The sequence below is a fragment of the Podarcis tiliguerta genome (genome assembly GCF_965153285.1).
Source record: "Podarcis tiliguerta genome assembly, chromosome: 16".
NCBI lineage: Eukaryota > Metazoa > Chordata > Lepidosauria > Squamata > Lacertidae > Podarcis > Podarcis tiliguerta.
Window position 1 is genome coordinate 2572614 of NC_139549.1, and position 23454 is coordinate 2596067.

At 49.6% G+C, this 23454-nt stretch overlaps 1 protein-coding gene across 1 annotated transcript; it reads left to right on the top strand.

Moving 5' to 3' along the window:
- The first annotated feature begins 2888 nt into the window (after nucleotides 1-2888).
- On the top strand, nucleotides 2889-22742 carry S100A10 (S100 calcium binding protein A10). The gene is made up of 3 exons (XM_083416904.1): nucleotides 2889-3032; nucleotides 20504-20666; nucleotides 22117-22742. Exons 2-3 carry the CDS (start codon nucleotides 20535-20537, stop codon nucleotides 22282-22284), a joined length of 300 nt encoding a protein of 99 aa, XP_083273030.1. The 5' UTR covers nucleotides 2889-3032; nucleotides 20504-20534; the 3' UTR covers nucleotides 22285-22742.
- Nucleotides 22743-23454: the final 712 nt, after the last annotated feature.

Consider the following 23454-nt stretch of genomic DNA (forward strand, 5'->3'; position numbering starts at 1 on the left):
GCAATGACGGGGTGAGCTCCCGTTGCTCGGTTCCTGCTCCTGCCAACCTAACAGTTCGAAAGCACATCAAAGTGCAAGTAGATAAATAGGTACCGCTCTGGTGGGAAGATAAACGGCGTTTCTGTGCGCTGCTCTGGTTCGCCAGAAGCGGCTTAGTCATGCTGGCCACATGACCCGGAAGCTGTACACCGGCTCCCTCGGCCAGTAAAGCAAGATGAGCGCCGCAAACCCAGAGTTGTCAACGACTGGACCTAACAGTCAGGGATCCCTTTAGCTTTACGTGTTTTAAAGGCATTGTGTCAATCTCTCCAAGCTGCTAAAAGGATCTCAGCCAATTCAGTTTGGAGGGGACCCAGTTGCTTGCGATCAGATGGGGAAAGAGTGCTGTTTCCATTGTTCAGCCCAGACATTGAGGTCCAGCGCCGAGGGCCTTCTGGCCGTTCCCTCATTGCGAGAAGTGAGGCTACAGAGAACCAGGCAGAGGGCCTTCTTGGTAGTGGCGCCCGCCCTGTGGAACGCCCTCCCTTCAGATGTGAAGGAAATAAGCAGCTATCTTCTCTTTAAAAGACATCTGAAGGCAGCCCTGTTTAGGGAAGTTTTTAATATTTAATGCTGTATTGTTTTTAGCACTCGATTGGGAGCCGTCCAGAGTGGCTGGGGAAGGGGTATAAATAATAAATTAATAATAATAATTTAATAATAGTTGTGCTCAGGTCCTGCTTGCCGGAAGTCAAAGAAAGTGGCCCCGTGTGTCTCCTATAAATAGTATCCTCTACTGGCACACAACAGCTTCTTTGCTCCTGAGCTACACAACCCTTTCCCTGAAAATAAAGTTTAAGATTCCAGTCCTCATGGTGCTGAATAAAGGGGTGGTTTAAACAGCAGCGTTAAGAAGCTGGCTGAGAACAAGCCAGACCATTTGTCGCATCCAGCACTCGTGGATTTATTGATTTTACAGGAGACATTTACGCGCCACCAAATAATTGGCATTCCTAAGTGGCGTCCATAAAAAGCAACCCAAGCAGCAAAAGGAAACAATAAAAATTTATCGTAAAACCATACCCTACCTTAAAATCCCTGCTGGAACAAAAAAGGCTTAGTCATGCTCTGAAGAATGGCAAGGAGGGTGGCTGTCTATCTCAGGTGGGTGGGAGTTCCAAAGGCTTTAGGGCCTATTCTACTGAATGCATGGCTTCTGCACTCCAGCGGGTGCAGAATGCTGCAGCGAGGCTCCTAACGGGGTCCCTGCCATGGGAGCATATTCACCCAGTGCTTTTCCAGCTGCACTGGCTCCCGGTGGAGTACAGGGTCAGATTTAAGGTGCTGCTTTTGACCTTTAAAGCCCTTCACGGCCTAGGACCCTCGTACCTACGGGACCGCCTCTCCCGGTCTGCCCCACGGAGAGCCTCAAGGTCCATAAATAGCAACACCCTAGTGGTCCCGGGCCCTAAGGAAGTTAGATTGGCTTCATCCAGAGCCAGGGCCTTTTCAACTCTGGCTCCCTCCTGGTGGAACACACTGCCTCATGAGACCAGGGCCCTGCAGGATCTTTCCACAGGGCCTGTAAGACAGAGTTGTTCCTCCTGGCCTTTGACTTGGAGCCAATTTGACTCTCTCCCCCTCTTTCTTCTTCCTTTCTCCTCCTCCGATGAGGCTGCATTTTAATATTTTAATGTTTTGATATTTTAATGTTGTATTTTAATTTTGTTTTTAAGTTGTATTCATTCACCTTGTTTTTATTATTGCTTGTTAGCCGCCCTGAGCCCGGCCTTGGCTGGGGTATAAATAAAAATTATTATTATTATTATTAGTGGGTCAGCAGCAGGAACTCCCACAGAGAACTCAGTGAAATATAAGGGATCAGGCCGTTTTGGGTTATTGTTGATGTTTTTCTTATATTTCAATTACTTACCTGCATTTCACTATAAGGTCCCAGTGTGGGAGCTATTTAAAAATGCCACATTAAAATCAGTTTACACCAAACTACAGTCAGGAGAATGGGATGAGACCTTGAATGTAGAACTTGGGTGTCAAAGTTCAGGGTAACGTAAAGGTAAAGGAACCCCTGACCATTAGGTCCAGTCGTGGCCGACTCTGGGGATGCGGCGCTCATCTTGCTTTATTGGCCGAGGGAGCCGGCGTACAGCTTCCGGGTCATGTGACCAGCATGACTAAGCCGCTTCTGGCGAACCAGAGCAGCGCACGGAAACGCCGTTTACCTTCCCGCCGGAGTGGTACCTATTTATCTACTCGCCCTTTGACGTGCTTTCAAGCTGCTAGGTTGGCAGGAGCAGGGACCGAGCAACGGGAGCTCACCCCGTCATGGGGATTCGAACCGCCGACCTTCTGATCGGCAAGTCCTAGGCTCTGTGGTTTAGCCCATAGCGCCACCTGTGTCCCTAAAGTTCAGGGTAAAGAAATGCAATTCCTCCATTTGGAGGGTAGCCAGAGGACAGAAGATCACTAGCAGATCCGAGTTGGATCAGGCCAAAGGCCCACCCCACCCTATTAATTATCACAGTGGCCAAATGCCCCAAGGAATCTAAAACTCTAGATAGACTGCCCCTAGATCTGGAGGTTCCACCAGAATATCAGAAGAGCCCTGTAGTTAGCCAGTGGCCCAAATAGTCCGGCATCCTTCCACTCTCTCTCTGTTTCTCTCTCTCTCTCTCTCTCTGCACCTGCTGAATGTCTGCCTTGCGTTTGTTCTGGAGAGGCAGGAAAGCCCTTTCGGAAAAGGGAGAAAAAGCAAGAAATGCCCAGCGGATCCTGTGAAACGGAGCCCCTTCGCTGGTGGGGCTGAGGCGCGCTGGGCTCCTCCTGGTAACCCCACGTGGCTCCTCTCCAAGAGGCCGGTCCTCTCTCGCTCTCCCCCCTACGGGGCTGGAGCTGCCGGCCTCCGTCTCCGCCCCTCTTGCCCAGCCCAGCCCAGCCTGGCGAGGGTTGCGGAGGCGTTGGCCGAGAGGCCTCACTCTGCCTCCTGCCAGCCGTCGCTCCAGGCTCCCTCTCGCGCTCTCTGCAGCTCCTCCGCGGTGAGTCTCTTTGGGGCGTTCCAGCCGCGCGTAACGGGGACTTTTTGGAGAGGTGCAGAAAAAGACGCGCGCGTCCCTGGCTTGCGCGCTCGCTTGCTAAAGGGGGAGAGAAATGGGGGGCGGCGGGGGGGGGGCTGGAAGAAACATTCAGAAAAGTGGGGTTCTCTCCATTGAAATGGAGCACCCTCCTCCCCACCCAAAAATTTCTGCACCCCAGGGAGGGGGAAAAACTGGACTGAGGTTGCTGTGCAGTTTTATTGGAAATTGTGATAGAATCAAATAAGTTTGGTATTTTTTGCAAGGGAACGTTTGTTTTTTTCTGCAGTGAAAAAGCCTGCAGTTCTGGGAAAGGGTGTGGCCCGCCCTGGGGAATGAGAGCGGGGTGGTCTCCTCTTGAGAAAGTGTGTTGGGTGTCTTGGGGCAAGGGGGTCTTTTCTCCTGAATCAATCAGTCTCCGCTCAGAATTCATTTTGGGAGTCCTCGTGTGTTTCCTGCGTTAATCTGTCTTGGAGTATAGAGGCAGGTCCGTTGCCGTGAATGGGCACGCTGGTGGGATTAGGTCCCTTTGATTCCACTGGGTCTACTCGTGAGCCGGACCAAGTGGCTTGAAACCCCGCGTCCTTATTCTTGCATACGGGCTTGCAGTAGGAAAAAAATAAAATAAAACCTCTGGGTCTGAAATCCATCGCTAAAATTGGGGAGGGAGGGCGTATTTATTTTTATTTTAGGGGGATTTTAAATTCTGGAGCAAAAAGGGTGATTCGTTTCCCCCTCCCCATTTAGAATAGGGGAGGTTGGGTCCCCCAGGAAGACTTTATTTAGGGGGAAGGGGTTGTGGAAGGGGGTAACCCCAAGTTTAGTGCTTTGAAGGGGTGGAGGAGCTGACCATCAACACCCCAAAACTAAAACTAGAGGACGTGGGGGTTCCAGAGGCAGAATTTGGGGGGGGCGATGGATCTGGGTAAGTCCTGCCATCATTGGATAGGGTGTGCTCCCACCCAGGACATGTCTGGAGTTCGGGTTTCCCACCCAGCCATGTGGCTGACTAATCCCACTTGTGGGGAGCGTGAAAGTGCAGATCCATGAAATGGGTGCATTTCTGAAAAATGTAGGAATAGAAGAAGCTTCTTTAGACCGAGTCGGGTGATTGGTGCATCCAGTTCAGTGTTGTCTGCACTGACTGGCAGTGACTCTGTGAGGTTTCAAATGGAGCTCGTTCCCCTACCCCTAGCTGGAGAAGGTGGGCTTGAACCTGCCACCTTCTGCATGCCAAGCACTTGCTCTCCCACTGAGTAAGGACACCTTTTGGGGGTGTCCTGGACCCGTAGCCAAGGGTAACTATTCTGCACTGAGAGAAAGAAATGAACGGGTTATATATCCAAATGCATGTCCTGCTCATAGTAAGCTCGTTAATAGACATGGCTAGTTCAGGGTCATTAATTCCAGTGGGTCTACTCTTGAGTAGGGCCTAAATACTTCTTTAAAAAAGCTCTGGGACTAGACCACGCCACTGTCAATCTAGCATAGCCTGTTCCTTTGGGGACGGAAATCCCTTGCATTTGCCACGGGAGCATGCATAAGAAGGTTCCAAAGGTGTGATGGATCCGTATGAGGTAACCTGCATTCCACACCCAGATAGGCCCCAGCCCCTCCAGCTGAGGTCAAGGTCCAACTTGCCCCAGTGAGTCTTGGTTCCTAGGCCAGAGACAGCCAAAGCTATTGATGTTGTCAGACCGACCCCACCTGGCTGCTGTGTTTTTAAACACACACACACAACTCCCCCAAAAAAGGGGGAAGGAATCCTGGAAACTGTACTTTACTCCCTGACTGAGCTACAGTTCCCAGCACCCTTGGCAGACTATGGTTCCCAGGATTCTCTGGGGTGCTGGGGAGAGAGAACGTGCTTTAAATGTATGCTGTGCGGCTCAAAAATTGATAGGAGCATGGCTGCCGTCTTGGAAAGAGTGGCCCCACAAAGTTTGGGAAGCCGTCTCCAACGACAAAAATAATATCTAAGGCGAAGCGTTTCGAGAGAATTCAGAAATAAATTCTGGGAGAACTGGTTGCTCTCTTTGAGGAAATAACCACCTCCCATGAAAGCAAACCCAAGTCGCTTTTGCAGGTTTAGAAGAGATGTTTTAATTTTGCGATACTTGTGTTTTCTTGCGGAATATTGTGATCTGGAGGTGGGTTTTTCCCTGGAGCAGTTTCTTGGGTTTTTGTTAATGATTGATAAATGATTGAATAAATTAAAGGTGGGGGGGAGAATGCATGGTATGTAAGTGGCCATGGGCCGTTGTGTCTGATGGGAATTGGCATTGGGTGCCAGTCTGGAGCATGGGTAGGCAAACTAAGGCCAGGGGGGGGGGCTGGATCCAGCCCAATCCCCTTCTCAGTCAGGGTCCACGGACGGACCAGGTATCAGCGTGTTTTTACATGAGTGGAATGTGTGCTTTTATTTAAAATGCATCTCTGGGTTCTTTGTGGGGCTTAGGAATTTGTTCAGTTTCCCCCCAAAAAATATAGTCCAGCCCACCACATGGTCTGAGAGACAGTGGACCGGCCCCCTGCTGAAAAAGTTTGCTGACCCCTGGTCTGGAGGGTCGTGCTTTGTATCCATCCATTCAAAACTTGGCCAGCAGTCCTTGATGTAGCTTCCAGTCGATGGGGAGAAAAGCTCTTAGTATTTGCTTTCCCCTGTTTCACACTACAGCTGCGCCCCCCCCCCCTCCTCCCAGGGTGTGGCATGCAGCCTGATTACCCAAGGAGCAGCCTTATAACAGGGAGGGTCTGGACAGGACAAGGATTTTTTTCCTTCCTTCCTTCCTTCCTTCCTTCCTTCCTTGCTAGGATGGGCTGGGGATTGGATTTGGGGGTCCGCTCAGCCACAGCCCTTTCCACGGAGCCCTGAATTTCAGTTCTCTGTTCTTCCCATCCGCTCCCCTTGGTTTCAACCCCTTAAAGTAACAACGAACAGTTTTGCGTTTGGGTAAAAGGTTTGTTGTTTCATGTGATAATGCATAGGAAACACAGAGAGGATAATTGTGGCAACAGACTAAAATGTTTAAAAACAACCCCCAAAATACAAAACAGGCATGTTAAAATAAGTTTGGTTGCCTATGGGTTTGGGAATGATTCTCCAAATCACAAAAGAAAAAAAGCGAGATGTTTTCTTCGCCTAAAGAAGGAAGATTTGGGTTATTTCACGGTTCGGATTTGCTGGGCTTGCGACAATGGTGGTCTTTGAAAATGATGTTTCTGCTGTATGGGATGCCACACAGAGCCTGACAGGAGGATTAGGCCAAAGAGGACCAATCTCATGCAGCAGCCTGTTTTTGCAGCAGCCAAAAGCCCTGAGGAGCCCAGGAATCTAGATAGACTGCTCCTGGAACTGGAGGTTCTATAGAAACATCTGGAGAGCCTGGTGGGAACCACGAGGGTCATCTAGTCTGACCCTCTGCAATGCAGGGACCTTTTGCCCTACATGGGGCTAAGCGTCACCGTAGAGACAGAACCATCACTCCATAAAATGTGTCTGAAGGTTGCAGGCCTGTCGAGATCTCAAAGGAAGCCAGCAAACAGTTCGAGGGCTTTTGTGTTGTTGAAAAGCTCTGCCGTCGCAGAGTTTTAAAGCCACTCTTGCAGTTTCTGGGGGGCAAATTGTGGGGCGTAGTTGTCAGAAGGGGACTCTGGTGTTGGGGGTTCAGGGTGAGGAAATGGAAGGACCCGGAGTGAACTGTAACCAGGCAGCACAGTCGGAGAAGATGTTCCCCTTGTGCGTTTCGGTGACCTACTTAAGGCAGCGTCAGACCACATGTCTGTTTGGCAAGGGGAGACCCTCCCTGGCCGTGTCAGTTGGATCCGTCTCCTGGTGAAGAGAATTTCTCTTCCCAGATCTGGAGAGAGAGAGAGAGAGGTGGGTGGGGTGCCGAAGTTTCTCAAAAGGATATTTGTTTTCCCAGGGTGGCAAAGCTGTTTGCTGGGTCATAATAAGATAAGCAGGGAGCCGTTCTGGATTAGACCAAAGGCCAACTCCTCCTCCTCCTCTTCCCTCGGTTCCTCCAAGCAGGACGTGATACAGCCACGCCTGTCACCCCCATCTGAGCCTCCGAGGTAGACTATCCCTGTCCCTGGAGGTTCAGTTCCTCGCAGTCACAGGCCATGCCCACAAACCGTACATTTAATTATTTTTCTGCCACTTTTAATGGCCAGGAATCAACTGTAGTTTGCCCCACACGTTTTGCAGTGCCCTTCACAGTTCCCTGGGTTATTTTTTGGGGGGGGGGCGTGACTGTAGTTTGGGAGCTGTGGTTTGTTACAGGCGCTGAGACCTCTAGGGAAAATGTCTCAGAGTTCTAGTTCCCTGTGGAAAGGGGTTCGCTGTTAAATCGCTCTGGTTTTAATTCATGAGGACTAGAAACCTGCTTTGGGTTTTTTTCATTCAAGTGCTATAGCCAAGCGGCTTGAGCATATGCTTTGCATGCAGAAGGTCACAGGTTCAGTCCCCAGTGGCTTCTCCAGGTCGCGCTGGGAAGGTGCGTGGCCAGAAACCCTGGGGAGCCTCTGCCAGTCAGTGTAGACGTTATGGAGGTAGGTGGACCAATGGAACTGATGCAACAGTTAGATGAAGCATCCTCCTTGCTCCCACCCACTTGGCCCTCGAAGGGCTGGCAGACTACGGATCCGGCCCTCGGGGCGGAAAGGATTCCCCAGCCCTCCTCTCCTCGCATTCCTCCGGTGACGCCAGCGCTCTGCTCTCTTTAAATCCATCCTGAATAAATTAACTGGTTGCCCCAGTGGAAAAGAAGAATCGAGCCAGTTCAGAATGCCCTCTGGCTGTGAGCATGACATGCGAGGAAAGAACGCTTCCTCTTTATTTATTCCATTTATTTTCTGCGTTTGCATCCCAACGTTTTTCTTCCTCCAAAGGGCTCAAAGTAGGGTTCCATGCTTCTCCATCTCCTCATTCGATCCCCACAACAACCTTGTGAGGTAGTGCTATAGGCTCAGAGGGATAGGTGACTGGCCCGCAGGGTCACGCCCAGGGAGCGTCATGTGGCCAAGTCGGGTTTCGAACCCGGGCCAGTAATAAATGAACCACAGCTCCCAGAATTCTCTGGGGGAAGGCATGTGCTTCCAACGTGATTCAGATGTGCTTTAGATCCGAATCTAAAGCCTGACCCGGTGCTCACAGCAACCTCTCTGATTTCACAACAACTGGCGTTGCAAAGCATACTGCCTCCGACAGGGGACGGCACCATTTCTGCTAGCAGCCGTTGAACAGCCTCCACGAATTTGTCTCGCCCCCTTTTAGGATGTTTGGCACCTGTCCCAGATTGTGAATTGATTCTGTGTACGAGTTGTTGTTTTTAAAAGCGTCTCTATGCTTCTAATTGCCTCATCATTTTTTAAAAAACAAAAAAACAATTACATGGAATTGTTTTTTAACCGATGCGCCTGCTTTCTTGTAAAATGCTTTGAGCTGCCTCCTGGGGGAGAGATACGTAAATTGAATTAAGAGTGCCAATTTCAGCCCACAGTGGCAAGCTGTCAGAGAGGGGGTGGGGGTGTCCCAACAAAGTCCTGCTCAGAGGAGACCCGTTGCAATTAAAATGGACCAAAATCCGCCACATTGTTTCATCGTTCGGCCCGGACACTGAGGTCCAGCTCTGAGGGCCTTCTGGTGGTTCCCTCCCTGCAAGATGTGAGGTTACAGGGAACCAGGCAGAGGGCCTTCTCGGTGGTGGCACCCGCCCTGTGGAACGCCCTCCCAGCAGATGTCAAGGCAATAAACAACTATCTGACTTTTAAAAATGCATCTGAAAGCAGCCCCGTTCAGGGAAGTTTTTAATGTTTGATGTATTTATTGTGTTTTTAATATTCTATTGGGAGCTGCCCAGAGTGGCTGAGGAAACCCAGCCAGATGGGTGGGGTAGAAATAATGAATTATTATTATTATTTATTATTATTATCATGTAAGTGATCTAGTTAGCTGCTCTTCACTCCCCTTGGGAGGAAGGGGAGGCATATCAATCAGTCCAGCATCCAGAGCACTCAAAAGTCAGTAGCAAATTATAGATAGATAGATAGATAGATAGATAGATAGATAGATAGATAGATAGATGATAATTGATAGATAGATGATAGGTAGGTAGGTAGGTAGGTAGGTGGGTAGATAGATAGATAGATAGATAGATAGATGATAGATGATAGGTAGGTAGGTAGATAGATGATTGGTAGATAGATGATAGATAGATAGATGATAGATAGATAGATAGATAGATAGATAGATTGATAGATAGATGATAGATAGATAGAGATAGATAGATAGATAGATAGATAGATAGATAGATAGATAGATAGATGATAGATATAGATAGATAAATAGATAATTGATAGATGATAGATATAGATAGAGAGATAGAGAGATAGATAGATACTGTAGATGATTGGTAGGTAGATGATTGATAGATATAGGTAGGTAGGTAGGTAGGTAGATAGATGATAGATAGATAGATAGATAGATGATAGATAGATAGATAGATAGATAGATAGATAGATAGATAGTAAAAGGCCACATGATAGAAGTTTATAAAATGGTTCATGGCTTGCAGGCAGATCCATGTTTTTCTCCCTCATAACCCTGGACATCCAACAAAGCCAAGTGTTGGGAGATTTGGGACCGACGAACGGAAGGACTTCTTCACGCAGCACACAGTTGAACTGTGGAACTCCCTGCCACAGGAGCCAGGGATGTCCACCCACTTGGATGGCTTAGGAAGAGGATTACACAGCCATTCCTGGAGGAAGGGAGGGCTATCGATGGCTACTAGTCCTGGTGGCTCGGCTCTGCCCTACGTGGCTGGAGGCAGCGATGCTTCTGAGCATCAGCTGTTGGAAACCAGAGGAGGGAGACGTGTTCTTGCGCTTTGGAGTTTTCCAAAAAGAAGCCTCTGGTTGGCCATTGTGAGAACAGGATCCTGGGCTCATTGGTGAGCCATTGGCCTGATTCTGGAGGCTGTTCCTGTGTTCTTATATCTGCACCAATACCTTTCCATTTACAGCTGCTAAGTTCTATTGCTTGTCGAAACAGTGTGCTAGAAAACTACATTCTATTGCTTGTCGAAATAGTTGTTTTGATATTGGTGGATCCGCTGTGCTAGAAGACTTGCAAGTGTGTGCATGTCTTTTCGTGTGCAAATACACACAGACAGAGAGAGAGAGAGAGAGAGAGAGAGAGAGAACGCTCACCATGGAATAAGGGCATCTGTGGCCGACTGTCGAGATCTGAGCAGAATTCTGGGTGGAGTCTGTAAGAAAGGGATTGCTCTTTGAACAAAGGACAGCCCTTAAAATAAACAGGGTTTGGCACTGTGTGGGCGCATGAGCGCATGCCTTCGGAAGCATAGGACCCCATTGCTAGACTTACTCATCATGAATGGAATTCCATCTGTGAGTTACTTGGGGAGAATGTGAGCCTGCTCACACTCTTAACCCAACCCTTGACTCAGAGCACCATCATTCTCTTCACCCTGTATCAAGAGGGAAGGCAGTATCATGCAATGGCTAGAGCAGAGTCGGGGAGAAGCCTCAGGCCCCAGAACCAGATGCAGTCCTCTGCCCACATCCACACCTTACAATTTAAGAACTTGTCTACTCCTTTAACAGTCATGGCTTCCCCCCAAAGTGGCTTTTCCCACCACAGAGCTAAGATTCCCAGGATCCTTTGCAGGAAGCCATGCGCTTTGAATGGATGCTGTGGGAGTGGCCTCTCGCTAAGCCACGCCCCTTCCAGGCCACGTCTCTTTCCTGGTCCACACGCTTAGGGCAAGGCAGCATCCGGTTTTCAAGATCGAGATACTGTCTATCGCCAGCTAAACATCGCGATATACCGATATATCACAATGTCTGAAATAGGGATGGCGCTGTCTAGAAGAGGCATCATGTGGCTTCAAGGTTTTTCTTGCATCGTGACTTTTGCATAGCACATGCACACACTCATTAGGGCCGGGCAATGTATCATGATGTGTGCCTGTGCTATGTAAAAAAAGACATGATGTAGGAAAAACCGTGAAGCCAGACATCGCTTCTCTTATTATTCCCACCGCCCTTCTGCTCTGTACAGTGGTACCTCAGGTTACATATGCTTCAGGTTACATACGCTTCAGGTTACACACTCCGCTAACCCAGAAATAGTGCTTCAGGTTAAGAACTTTGCTTCAGCATGAGAACAGAAATCGGGCTCCGGCGGCACAGCAGCAGCAGGAGGCCCCATTAGCTAAAGTGGTGCTTCAGGTTAAGAACAGTTTCAGTTTAAGAACAGTTTCAGGTTATGAACAGACCTCCGTAACGAATTAAGTACTTAACCTGAGGTACCACTGTACTATAAAACAACAGTTGCAGCAATAAAAGGTAAGTAAAATAAAAAGAGTGCTAGTTTTAGACCCCTAAGTTAGGGTTGCGATATGTCCGGAATTACCCAGACATAGCTGAGATTTGCCTGCTGGAAACTATGGGCGGAAATCACTGAAATGTCCGGGAAAATCTGGACTTACGGCAACCCACGTCGGAAGAGTAGATTTTGGCGAATTTCATTAAAAATAGCTCAAAAACGTAAGCTCAGCAACTTTGGCCACCCCACCCCTCGAATTTTCACTTTTTGAAACACTGCAACCCCACCTAATTAGCAGTACAAGTTGCCAGGATGTGACCCCGTTCTCCTCTACAAAGTTACATCTTTATTTCAGACATCGTGATACATTGGTCTATCTTTCTTTCTATATTCTTTCTTTCTTCTGTCTTGAATTTTGCAACATTCAGCTTCATTGTATGTCCAGGAGTGTTAAAACATATGTATTTGTGGGTGTCTTTAAAGAGAGAGGGGAAGAGAAACAGTTTGTAATCTTCCCGGTATGGTATATGTTCTCTGCATTGCACAGAGGCTTCCGAGAAGCCGTTAAAAGGGTTTGCGGGTTTCGGCACCGGCTGGCGTCTGCTTATAAATCTTTTACGCTCTCTCTGTGCGATGGCCGAGGCTCGCGGCTGCAGATGGGCCTCCAATCGCCACAGCCGGGGCAGCTGGAGGCTGGAAAACCTCTCAGCACTGACCCCAAGGGACTATCTCAGAGCTGCAGAACATCAGGACTGAGATTTTGGCGTTTGTGAGATGGATTCCGGGCCGAGAAAAGGCCAGCGAAGGACAGCCTTGCAGCCAAGTTTGCAGTCAATCTAGTTCTATATTGTGAACATTGACTGGCAACTGCTCTCCAGGGTTTGGGGTAGGGCGTTTTTCCCAACCCTGCCTGGAGATGCCTGGGACATTTTGTATGCAAAGCAGCTGCTCGCCAGACTATGGTCCGCAAAAAGATGGTGCAGCCTGCAAAACAGGGCATCCTAAATTCTCTCCCTCTATTCTGTGAGAGCTGGACCGTAAAGAAGGCTGAGCGCCGAAGAATGGATGCTTTTGAATTCTGGTGCTGGAGGAGACTCTTGAGAGTCCCATGGACTGCAAGAAGATCAAACCTCTCCATTCTGAAGGAGATCAGCCCTGAGTGCTCACTGGAAGGACAGATCCTGAAGCTGAGGCTCCAAGACCTTGGCCACCTCATGAGAAGAGAAGACTCCCTGGAAAAGACCCTGATGTTGGGAAAGATGGAGGGCACAAGGAGAAGGGGACGACGGAGGACGAGATGGTGGGACAGTGTTCTCAAAGATGCCAACATGAGTTTGACAAAACTGCGGGAGGCAGTGGAAGACAGGAGGGCCTGGCATGCTCTGGTCCAGGGGGTCACAAAGAGTCGGACACGACTAAACAACAACAATTCTGCTTCATCTTGTTTTCGGGGAGTTCGTGTTCTCTGTCTCTTTTGCCCAGTGTTGCAGATGCTTTCTCCCAGAGTCATTTCCCACGAGGCCGTCTGTTGGCAAATGCCAACCAAGTCCAGGCCTCGCCCATGTACCCGGGACTCCGTGGGGAGAGCTGTCCCGCTCCTGAGACAGCAGCAGCAGAGCTGGGGAGTTTGCCAGGATCCCTTAAGCCCTGTTTAGTCATTGCATTAACAGCCAAGGGATGAGGAGTCCTCCCCTCTGCCCCCCTCCTGCCCCCCCCCCTCCTAAGACAACTTCTCCTCTGCAGCCTCCAGCCAACACCCACCCAAGGGGAACACCCAGAAGGGAGCGGGCAGTGACAGGAAACGTCTCTGATTAAGCAAAATCATCGCTTCCCCTTTGAAAGAGTGTTCCGCAGCCCTTGTTTGGTGTGTGCAGCCTTCTGTGTTCCTCTTCAACCAGCCCCATGAGGACCAGAACCTTGCATTCTTTTTTAGTAGTTCAGGGGCAGAGCCTTTGCCTTGCACGCCAAAGGTCTTAGGTTTGATCCTCAGCATCTATCTGCACGAAGGGTTGGGAATTGTTTCCTGTCTCAGATCCCTTTCATTTGGAACCATGAGGACTGGAATCTTTATTTCTTATTTGGGGGGGGGGAGCTATATCTAAGCCTTAAAGCTCATGCATTGCATGCAGAGGGTACTAAATTCAATCTCTGGCATCTCCAAGTAGGGCTGGGAATCTCCCCTGCCTGAAACCTTGGAGAGCCACTGCCAGTCAGTGTCGACTTTACTTAGCAAGAAGGATCCCAACACTCCAAGGTGCTAGACCTCATGAGTTCTGAATGAAAGGCCAACTTAAATACTTTGCTAAAGTTGGCCTTTCATTCAGAACCCATGAGGACTAGCACCTTGGTTTGCTTTCCCAGCTCAGCGCAAGAGCGTCGGCTTGGCATGCAACAGATTCAATCCCAGGCATCTCCAAGTAAGAACATCAGAAGAGAGCTGCAGGATCAGACCAAGGGCCCGTCCTGTCCAGCATCCTGTTCTCACAATGGCCGACCAGATCCCTGTAAGAAACCCACATGCAGGATTCGAACTCAAGAGCACTCTCCCCTCTCCTGCGGTTTCCAGCAGCAACTGGAACTGAAACTGCGACGAAACCATGACAATAGAAACAGTACAATGAGAATGATTGGAAGTTTTATGCAGACATTTTTTTTATTTGATGGATATGATTTTGTATAAATTGTTGGTCCTTATTCTTTCTTTTCTTTTCTTTTAATTTTTTTCCTTTTATGTTTTGATGTTTTCTTCTTCTGTATTTAACTCTTCTATACTTACCTTTAGGGACGTGGGTGGCACTGTGGGTTAAACCACAGAGCCTAGGACTTGCCGATCAGAAGGTCGGCAGTTCGAATCCCCGCAACGGGGTGAGCTCCCGTTGCTCAGTCCCAGCTCTTGCCAGCCTAGCAGTTCGAAAGCAAGTCAAAATGCAAGTAGATCAATAGGTACCGCTCTGGCGAGAAGGTAAACGGCGTTTCCGTGCGCTGCTCTGGTTCACCAGAAGCGGCTTAGTCCTGCTGGCCACATGACCCGGAAGCTGCACGCCGGCTCCCTCGGCCAGTAAAGCGAGATGAGCACCGCAACCCCAGAGTCGGCCACGACTGGACCTAATGGTCAGGGGTCCCTTTACCTTTATACTTACCTTTGTTGTACGTTTGTATTTTAAATCAATAAAGATTTACCATTGGGGGGGGGGAAGGAATTGCAATTGTAAGGGAACCGATGTCCCGTTGGCGGTGTGGGATTCCTTCCAGAAGGCTCCAGGCGTCAGGCAAGAAGCCGCAGGTTATGAGCAGACAAATGGGCCCGGAGCCAAGGGGAGACGGCTTAGGCCTTAAGACAACCTGGGGCCACGCCCTTCGGGTATTTGGACTCCTTCTGCCTCTCTCTGTCCCACCCTGCTCTTTGCACTGAGATTTATCTCAGATTTGGCTCCGTTCCTGTCTTGCAATTATTAAACCTCTGGGGCCTTACCTGAGGAAGAGAGGGGAAACTGAGGCAACGTAAGCATAGAATTATAGAGAGTTGGAAGAGACCACAAGGGCCATCGGGTCCAACCCCCTGCCAAGCAGGAAGCACCATCAGAGCACTCCTGACATATGGTTGTCAAGCCTCTGCTTAAAGACCTCCAAAGAAGGAGACTCCACCACACTCCTTGGCAGCAAATTCCACTGTCAAACAGCTCTTACTGTCAGGAAGTTCTTCCTAATGTTTAGGTGGAATCTTCTTTCTTGTAGTTTGGATCCATTGCTCCGTGTCCGCTTCTCTGGAGCAGCAGAAAACAACCTTTCTCCCTCCTCTATGTGACATCCTTTTATATATTTGAACATGGCTATCCTATCACCCCTTAACCTCCTCTTCTCCAGGCTAAACATGCCCAGCTCCCTTAGCCGTTCCTCATAAGGCATCGTTTCCAGGCCTTTGACCATTTTGGTTGCCCTCCTCTGGACACGTTCCAGTTTGTCAGTGTCCTTCTTGAACTGTGGTGCCCAGAACTGGACACAGTACTCCAGGTGAGGTCTGACCAGAGCAGAATACAGTGGCACTATTACTTCCCTTGATCTAGATGCTATACTCCTATGTAGTACCTCGAGGGTTGTGGGATTTCTGGGAGAGAGACTCAACAATTGCGGCATGAGTCTTTCTACGCCGCGTCCGGTTTCCAGGTGAAGCAGATGGAGAGGATGGTGTCTTTGCCTTCAGACAGGATGCCAACACGACTTTGGAGAGCTTGGCATTGGTAAAAGTTGAAGTGGCCCCCGTATGGTCGCCCAGAACAGCCCACCCAGCTCGAAGCAGACAGCTAGGGCATCCTCAACACGGTTCTTTGTTGACCTCCCAAGAGAGAGGGAAGATGCCACCACATGAAGGTGGGGAGTTGAGAGTTCGTAAGGGTTGGAGGGGGTCATGTAAGACCAACCTGACTCATTTGAAGCAGGCAGCCTGGAAACCAGTGGCGTAGCGTGGGTTGTCAGCACCCGGGTCAAGGCAAGTAATTTGTGCCCCCTAACCCGGGGCAAGGCAAGTAATTTGCGCCCCCCCCTGCTGCACTGTCCCTCCCCCAGATAGTCCCTCGCTCTCTCTCCGCACCGCACGCCTGGCACCCTCCCCTCCACAGTGGGCGGCGACCCGGCAGCTCGGATCGGATTCGCACAGCCAGCACTGCAGTGAGAGAGAGTGAGTGAGCCAGGTAGGGGCAGAGAGCTGCGAGTGCGAGCGCGCCCCCCCAGATGTTGCGCCCGGTGCGGCCGGCCCCCCCTGCACCCCCCACGCCACGCCACTGCTGGAAACAGAGCTTCCAGAACACAGGCCTGTCCAGCTTCTCCTTGTAATTATTATTATTATTATTATTATTAATTATTATTATTATTATTTTATTTCTGCCCCATCCATCTGCCAGGGTTTCCCCAGCCACTCTGAGCGACTACTAACAGAACACTAAAAACAGAATAGAACTTCAAACATTAAAAACTTCAGATGTCTTCTAAACGTCAGGTAGTTGTTTATCCCCTTGACATCTGGTGGGAGGGCGTTCCACAGGGCGGGTGCCACCACCGAGAAGGCCCTCTGCCTGGTTCCCTGTAACTTCGCTTCTCGCAGCGAGGGAACCGCCCCGGCGTGACCAAGATGTAATTCACGGCTGAAAATGACAGCAGATTAATGTATTAATTGTTGAATTAATTCATTATCCTAATTGCACACCTGGTTACAGCAGCCAGGTTGGAACTGGTCCAGAATCGGCCGCACCTTTTCCACTTCACCTTAAAGGGACAGTGGAGTCTGTTCTGGCAATTTAGCGGCGGTAGAAAAAGTCACGGCTGGTAACAGACAACTTAGAGGAGTTAGTTCTCAGGGGCTTTGCCTCTGTTTGTTGGGTTTGTTTTGTGACAAGCGCCCTTCTCCACCCGCTGCCAAATCTCTTGCCGCCCACGATGAGCATGTGTTATATACCCAGACAGTTTTTCTCCTTAGCTTAGAAATCTGTAAATGATCTGTGCTGGCTCTCCGTCTTGTGTATTTTCATCATGGTTGTTTGGTGTTTCTGTGCATCCACAATTGGCGCCGGGAATTGAGTTTGTAGCCATCTCTTAGTGGGTCTGGTCTCTTAGAATCATGGACTCATAGAGTTGGAAGGGAACCCTGAACATCCTCCAGCCCAACCCCCCAACGGCAGGAATCTTCAGCTGCCCCATAGGGAGACGGAACCTGCAAGCTTGGTGTTACCAGTGCCATACTGTTACCAACTGAGTTATCTCACTGACTCTGGCGCATGCCATTTTTGCGTGCCTGTCAAATCTCATTAGAAATGTCAAAAGAAAATGCCCATGAACTGGGAAGGGTGGCGTTTTGTATAAAAACTGCAGTGATGTCTCTTGGAGATGCAACAATGGGGGAGGAACCTTTCTACATATGTGGTGGGAGTGCAACGAGATAGTGGGATTCTGAGAAAATATCTATAATGAACTGAAAAAGGTGTTTAGATTTTCATTTGGGGGAAAAACCAGACTCCTTTATCCTAGGTATCATGTCAGAGGAAATAAAAAGAACGGGCAGACCAATATTTATGTATTCAAGTACAGCGACAAGGTTATTGATTGCCAAAAATTGGAAAAGCAGCAGCGTCCCAACTAAAACAGACTGGTTTTCTAAAATGATGGAATACTTCCATATTGCCAAACTAACAGGGAGGATAAGAGGAGATATGGCACAAAAAGTGAATAAGGAGTGGGCTATCTTTAAAGAATACTTCAAGATTTATGTGGAAAAAGTAGAATTTCGGACAGATATTGAGTGAATCCAGAAAATGATTAGAGTGAAGGGAGAGTAAAGACAAGATAGAAGAAGAGGTTAAAGAAATAACAAAATGTGTTTAAGCCAGTTGGAAAAATAAAGTAGCGTAACAAGAACGGCTGGAAGTCACTTGGTGGGTGTCCGTGTGGGGTAGGTGTGTAGGTTTGCTGATATGTACAGTAAAGGGACGCAGGTGGCGCTGTGGGTTAAACCACAGAGCCTAGGACTTGCCGATCAGAAGGTCAGCGGTTCGAATCCCCGCGATGGGGTGAGCTTCCATGCAGCTTAGTCATGCTGGTCACATGACCCAGAAAAACTGTCTGTGGACAAACGCCGGCTCCCTCAGCCTATAGAACGAGATGAGTGTGCAACCCCAGAGTTGGCCACGACTGGACCTAATGGTCAGGGGTCCCTTCACCTTTACAGTATAGGTAGGTATTATATAGAGTAATGTAGGTATGTTTTATGTTATGAAAATAAGGCAGTGTGTTGTGTATGAGTATTGTGTAAATGTATATGTATGTGTTTTATATGTTAATAAAATTTAAATAAAAGGAGGGGGTGTTTTGGCCGGCTGGCATGCTTGTACAAAGGGCAGCAGTCCCAGTTTCCTGGAAGTGCAAATCTCCCAGGGGGGGCCTGAAGCGCCGCTTCTTGTTTGGAGAGGACTGTGCCATATGCTTAAGGGAAGTCTTTGCTGGTGAAGGATTAAGAGGCTGAGTCAGGAGGCTGATCCCGGGTCAGAGTGTGCTTCTCCCTTGTGTTTCTTCCTCCTAGTGCCAGCCAGGAGGAGGAGGAGGAGGAAGGCGGGTGGACGGGTGGGAGAGACTCTTTGGCCGGGAAGCCGGCCAACGCCTCCTGCCCCAGGCACAGCCCTCCCCAGATAGGAACCAGATGGTCTGTCCCCAGTCCAGATGTTCTTGGCAGCCTGCAGGGTCCAGGGATCAAAGACAAAGCGTTTAGTGGAAGGAATGTGAAGGGAGCCGGAGAGAGAAGGAACTCCACTGAGCCGCACAGAACCAGCCAGTCAGGATTGGTGCTTGGTCTCCTCTCTGTCCTCAGGGAGGAATTTCCCAAGAGGTCAGGACCTGCTATCACCATCCCAGTTGCGCAGTGTTGGTTTGTTGGCGGGGTGCACTTTGCACATGCTCTGACGACCTCCTGAGCATTGCGACACACACATCCCAGAGGCTTGGTGTTTTTTGTGGCATCTGCAGGGATTTTTTGCTAAGTGGAGGGCGGGGTAAAATAAGACACTGGGGGAAACAGGCCAGTTTTGCACCCGCAGAAAATAGTGCTTGTACATTTTGCCGCCTACCTCAGTTTCTGCACATGCTAGAAACACATTCCTTTCTTCATGAACGCACAGAATATGGGGATTATTGTTCATGGGGGGGGGGGGTGACTGCAGAGGTAACTGAAACCAATCGCCCTTCCAAGAACAGCTGCACCGGTTGAATTTTGTCCTGTCTTCCAGTGTATGGCCAGCAAAAGGAAGCCAGACTCCATGGCCCTGTTCCTCACACCCATACTTGTTCTTTCGCTGTGCTTTGCTTTCTGACCATGAGGACTAGGAACATACGCTATTTAAATTTTTAAAAACTCAACAGAACCACCAAGGCCATTTTAACCAGGAGTGCCAACTTGGCCCCACAGATGTGGGTGCCCAGGACCAGAGGTGCCATGCAGTGTGGCTGGCCCTGGCACCGAAATTTGTGGTTGCCCAGCCCCTTCATGGGGAATTTCGTGGGCCCCAGGGAGTTGGCTCCTGTGAAGAGTACACAGGATGCACCTTACAGAGAATCTTCACTCACTTTTTAAAAAATCAAACTTTCTAGGCCTTGGTGCCGCCAAGGTATTTGTGTCTCGGCTGAGTCTGCTCTGAAGCCCAAGAGGTGATGGAACGGTGGCTGAGGAATGAGCTCAGTTGTCCTGTGTTGGCTCCTCATCCTATTGCCCGTGACCGAGGAAAACCAGTACAGTGGACGCTCCGGTTGTGAACGTGATCCGTGCAGGATGCACGTTTGCAACGCACGTCTGCGCACATGCGGGTTGCGATTTGGCGCTTCTGCGCATGCGCGACTGCCGAAACCCAGAAGTAACCCGTTCCGGTACTTCTGGGTTTTGGCAGTCCGCAACCCAAAAAAGCACAACCTGAAGCGTCTGTAACCCGAGGTATGAATGTACAAATTATGCAAAATAGTTAAAAATAATACACTGCGAAACATTGCACCAAATGAAAGAAATCATGCCTGTTTTGCTCAATGCATGTGATTCGCATAGTTCTGGAAGTTTGGATCAGAGGTGGCGAACCCACAGGCTTGGGAGACTAATGTGGCCCTCCAAGCATCTCTGTTTGGCCCTCAAGAAACTCTTCATGCCGCACACTCTCCCGGCTCCACTCTGTGTGTGGTTTTGCAAGACTGGAGCGCGTCTGCGAATTTTGATCATGCCTTTTCATTCCTTGGATGGAGGATACAGCAGGGGGTTTTGTGCTCCACCCATTTTCCCCTCTGGTCCTGCCCACCTGGCATGTGGCCCCTGAAACATTGCCCAGGAGGGAGTGTGGCCCCTTGGGTTCATGGCAATATGAGATCGCTTGGCCTTAGAATTTCCTTCCTTCCTTTCCTTTCCTTTCCCCGGCTTTTTCTTGTTTTAAGCATCAATGCAGCAACAGAGAATTGGTCCAGTCTAGTAGTCTTCACTTCCTACGCTTCTTCCATCAACCACCAGGGGAATTTAAGACAGCAAAACTCAACATCTCCTTCTCTCTCGCCTGTTTCTCTGCAGACTTCCTCGTGCCCCAGAAACCAGTGCCAAGATGCCATCCCAGCTAGAACACGCCATGGAGAACATCATGTTCACTTTCCACAAATTTGCGGGTGACAAGAACTATCTGACGAAGGAAGATCTCCGGCAGTTGATGGAGAAGGAGGTCCCTGGGTATATGGAAGTGAGTGAGGCTGAAACAAGATTGTTATTGGATTATTATTATTACTGTTATTACTTTTCAGACTGCAGATGATGGCGTTGATGTCATTGTTGGCAGAGAAGGGCATAGGAAGGCAGGGGCGCCAAACCATAGGTGGAGCCAGAGCCAATCACAGGCAAAAACAGAGACAATAAAGGTAAAGGGACCCCTGACCGTTAGGTCCAGTCGTGACCAACTCTGGGGTTGCGGAGCTCATCTCGCTTTATTGGCCGAGGGAGCCGGCGTACAGCTTCCGGGTCATGTGGCCAGCATGACTAAGCCGCGTCTGGCAAACCAGAGCAGCGCACGGAAACACCATTTACTTTCCTGCCGGAGTGGTACCTATTTATCTACTTGCACTTTGATGTGCTTTGGAACTGCTAGGTTGGCAGGAGCTGGGACTGAGCAACAGGAGCTCACCCCGTCGCGGGGATTCGAACCACCGACCTTCTGATCAGCAAGCCCTAGGCTCTCTGGTTTAAATCACAGGGCCATCATCCCGGATGTTGTTCTGATCATCCCTGACCGACGGTGGCTGATGACAGCAGAAGTCCAGTATGTCTGGAGGGCACTGGCTTTAAATTGTGCTATTTGGGACATGAAAAGGGAGTGTGTGGCGCTGTGGTCTAAGACACTGAGCCTCTTGGGCTTGCCAATTGGAAGGTTGGCGGTTTGAATCCCCGCGATGGGGTGAGCTCCCATTGCTCGGTCCCAGCTCCTGCCAACCTAGCAGTTCGAAAGCACACCAGTGCAAGTAGATAAATAGGTACTGCTCCGGCGGGAAGGTAAGCAGAGTTTCCGTGCGCTCTGGTTTCCATCACAGCGCCAGAAGCGGTTTAGTCCTGCTGGCCACATGACCCAGAAAGCTGTCTACAAATGCTGGCTCCCTCAGCCTGAAAGCGAGATGAGCGACGCAACCCCAGAGTCGCCTTTGCCTGGACTCAACTGTCCAGGGGTCCAGGAAGAAAGCTTGCTTCCATCTTCCACAGGACGGCCCTTTAGGTAACAGTAATGATAATGGCAGGGACGTGGGTGGCGCTGTGGGTTAAACCACAGAGCCTAGGACTTGTTGATCAGAAATTCGGCAGTTTGAATCCCCGTGACGGGGTGAGCTCCCGTTGCTCGGTCCCTGCTCCTGCCAGCCTAGCAGTTCGAAGGCACCTCAAAGTGCAAGTAGATAAATAGGTATCACTCCGGCGGGAAGGTAAATGGTGTTTCCGTGCGCTGCTCTGGTTTGCCAGAAGCGGCTTAGTCATGCTGGCCACATGACCTGGAAGCTGTACGCCGGCTCCCTCGGCCAATAACGCGAGATGAGCGACGCAACCCCAGAGTCAGCCATGACTGGACCTAATGGTCATGGGTCCCTTTACCTTTACCTAATGATAATGGCCTGTTGTTGTTTTCCCCTGCCTGCCCCCTCTTTTTCTCTCAGAACCAGAAAGATCCGATGGCCATCGACCGGATCATGAAAAACCTAGAAGAGTGTCGGGATGGCAAAGTCAACTTTGAGGGCTACCTCTCTCTCATTGCCGGGCTGACCAATGGATGCAACGAGTATTACGTGAAGAAGATGAAGCCAACGGGAGTCAAGAAGTATTGATGGGATAGCGTGCGTCATCTCGCACCCGGAGCACCGGCGGCGTGCTTTGGCGCAGCCGGGCTCACGGGGCCGATAACCCCAGAAAAGCTTACCTGCCTAACCTTTCCAGAGCCGACTGTTCCTGCTTAAAAATAAAAGGTCGTGTCGTGCCTCCGATCTAAATAATAACACAACTGCGGCTGTGTACCTTTGAAGCACCATCGATACACGCAGAGCATCTTTCCCTCAAAGGATTCTGGGCGATGGAGTTTCTTTGACGGGGGAATGTGATTTGGATGCGCTTTAAGGTTTACAGCCTTACGTGCGGAGTTATCCAGTCCTTAACAAAGACCTCCCTGTCCACCCCTTCTGTGAAATCCCAAAGCTTTGTTGCCAGGGATGTGTCAGCCCTTTTCGTTCCTCCCTCAGCCGTGCCCTCTCCTTGGCCGTGAAATAAAACATTTTTCTAAAACCCAGAAGGCCTGTTTTTGTCTTTCGAGTAAAGATAAATACCCTAAGAGCAACGTGTTCTTTCAAGCTCGTCCCATCTTGGTGAGGCGAGGGTGGAGCTGGAGGGATTTAGCTTTTGAAAGGGAGGAGAACTGGTTCCGTCAACCCCAGGTCGCAGCTGACGGATGTCAGGACTCGAATCCGGGTGTGCAGCCCAGGTGTTTGTTTCTTGCTTGTTCCTTTAGAATTCTTCCGATTGAAGGGTCCCTTGGAAAATATGCGCTTTCCCACACATTGATGAATGTCAGGCATCTGTTAAAGGCAGTTACCGTATTTTTCGCTCTATAAGACGCACCAGACCATAAGACACACCTAGTTTTGGGAGGAGGAAAACAAGAAAAAAATATTCTGAATCCCAAAAGCCAGAACAGCAAGAGGGATTGCTGCACAGCAATCCCTCTTGCTGTTCTGGCTTCTGGGATAGCTGCGCAGCCTGCATTCGCTCCATAAGACGCACACACATTTCCCCTTACTTGTTAGGAGGGGGAAAGTGCGGCTTATAGAGCGAAAAATACGGTATTTACTAGTCACTGCCTCCAGTGAATGGCAGCAGCTCTCCAGGTTCTCAAGATGGGATCTTTCCCTGCCTTGCAAGGAGATTCCAAGGATTGAATCTGGGATCTTCTTCATGCAAAGCAGAGGCCCCACCACTGAGCTACATCTTTTTCATGGATGCCCCAG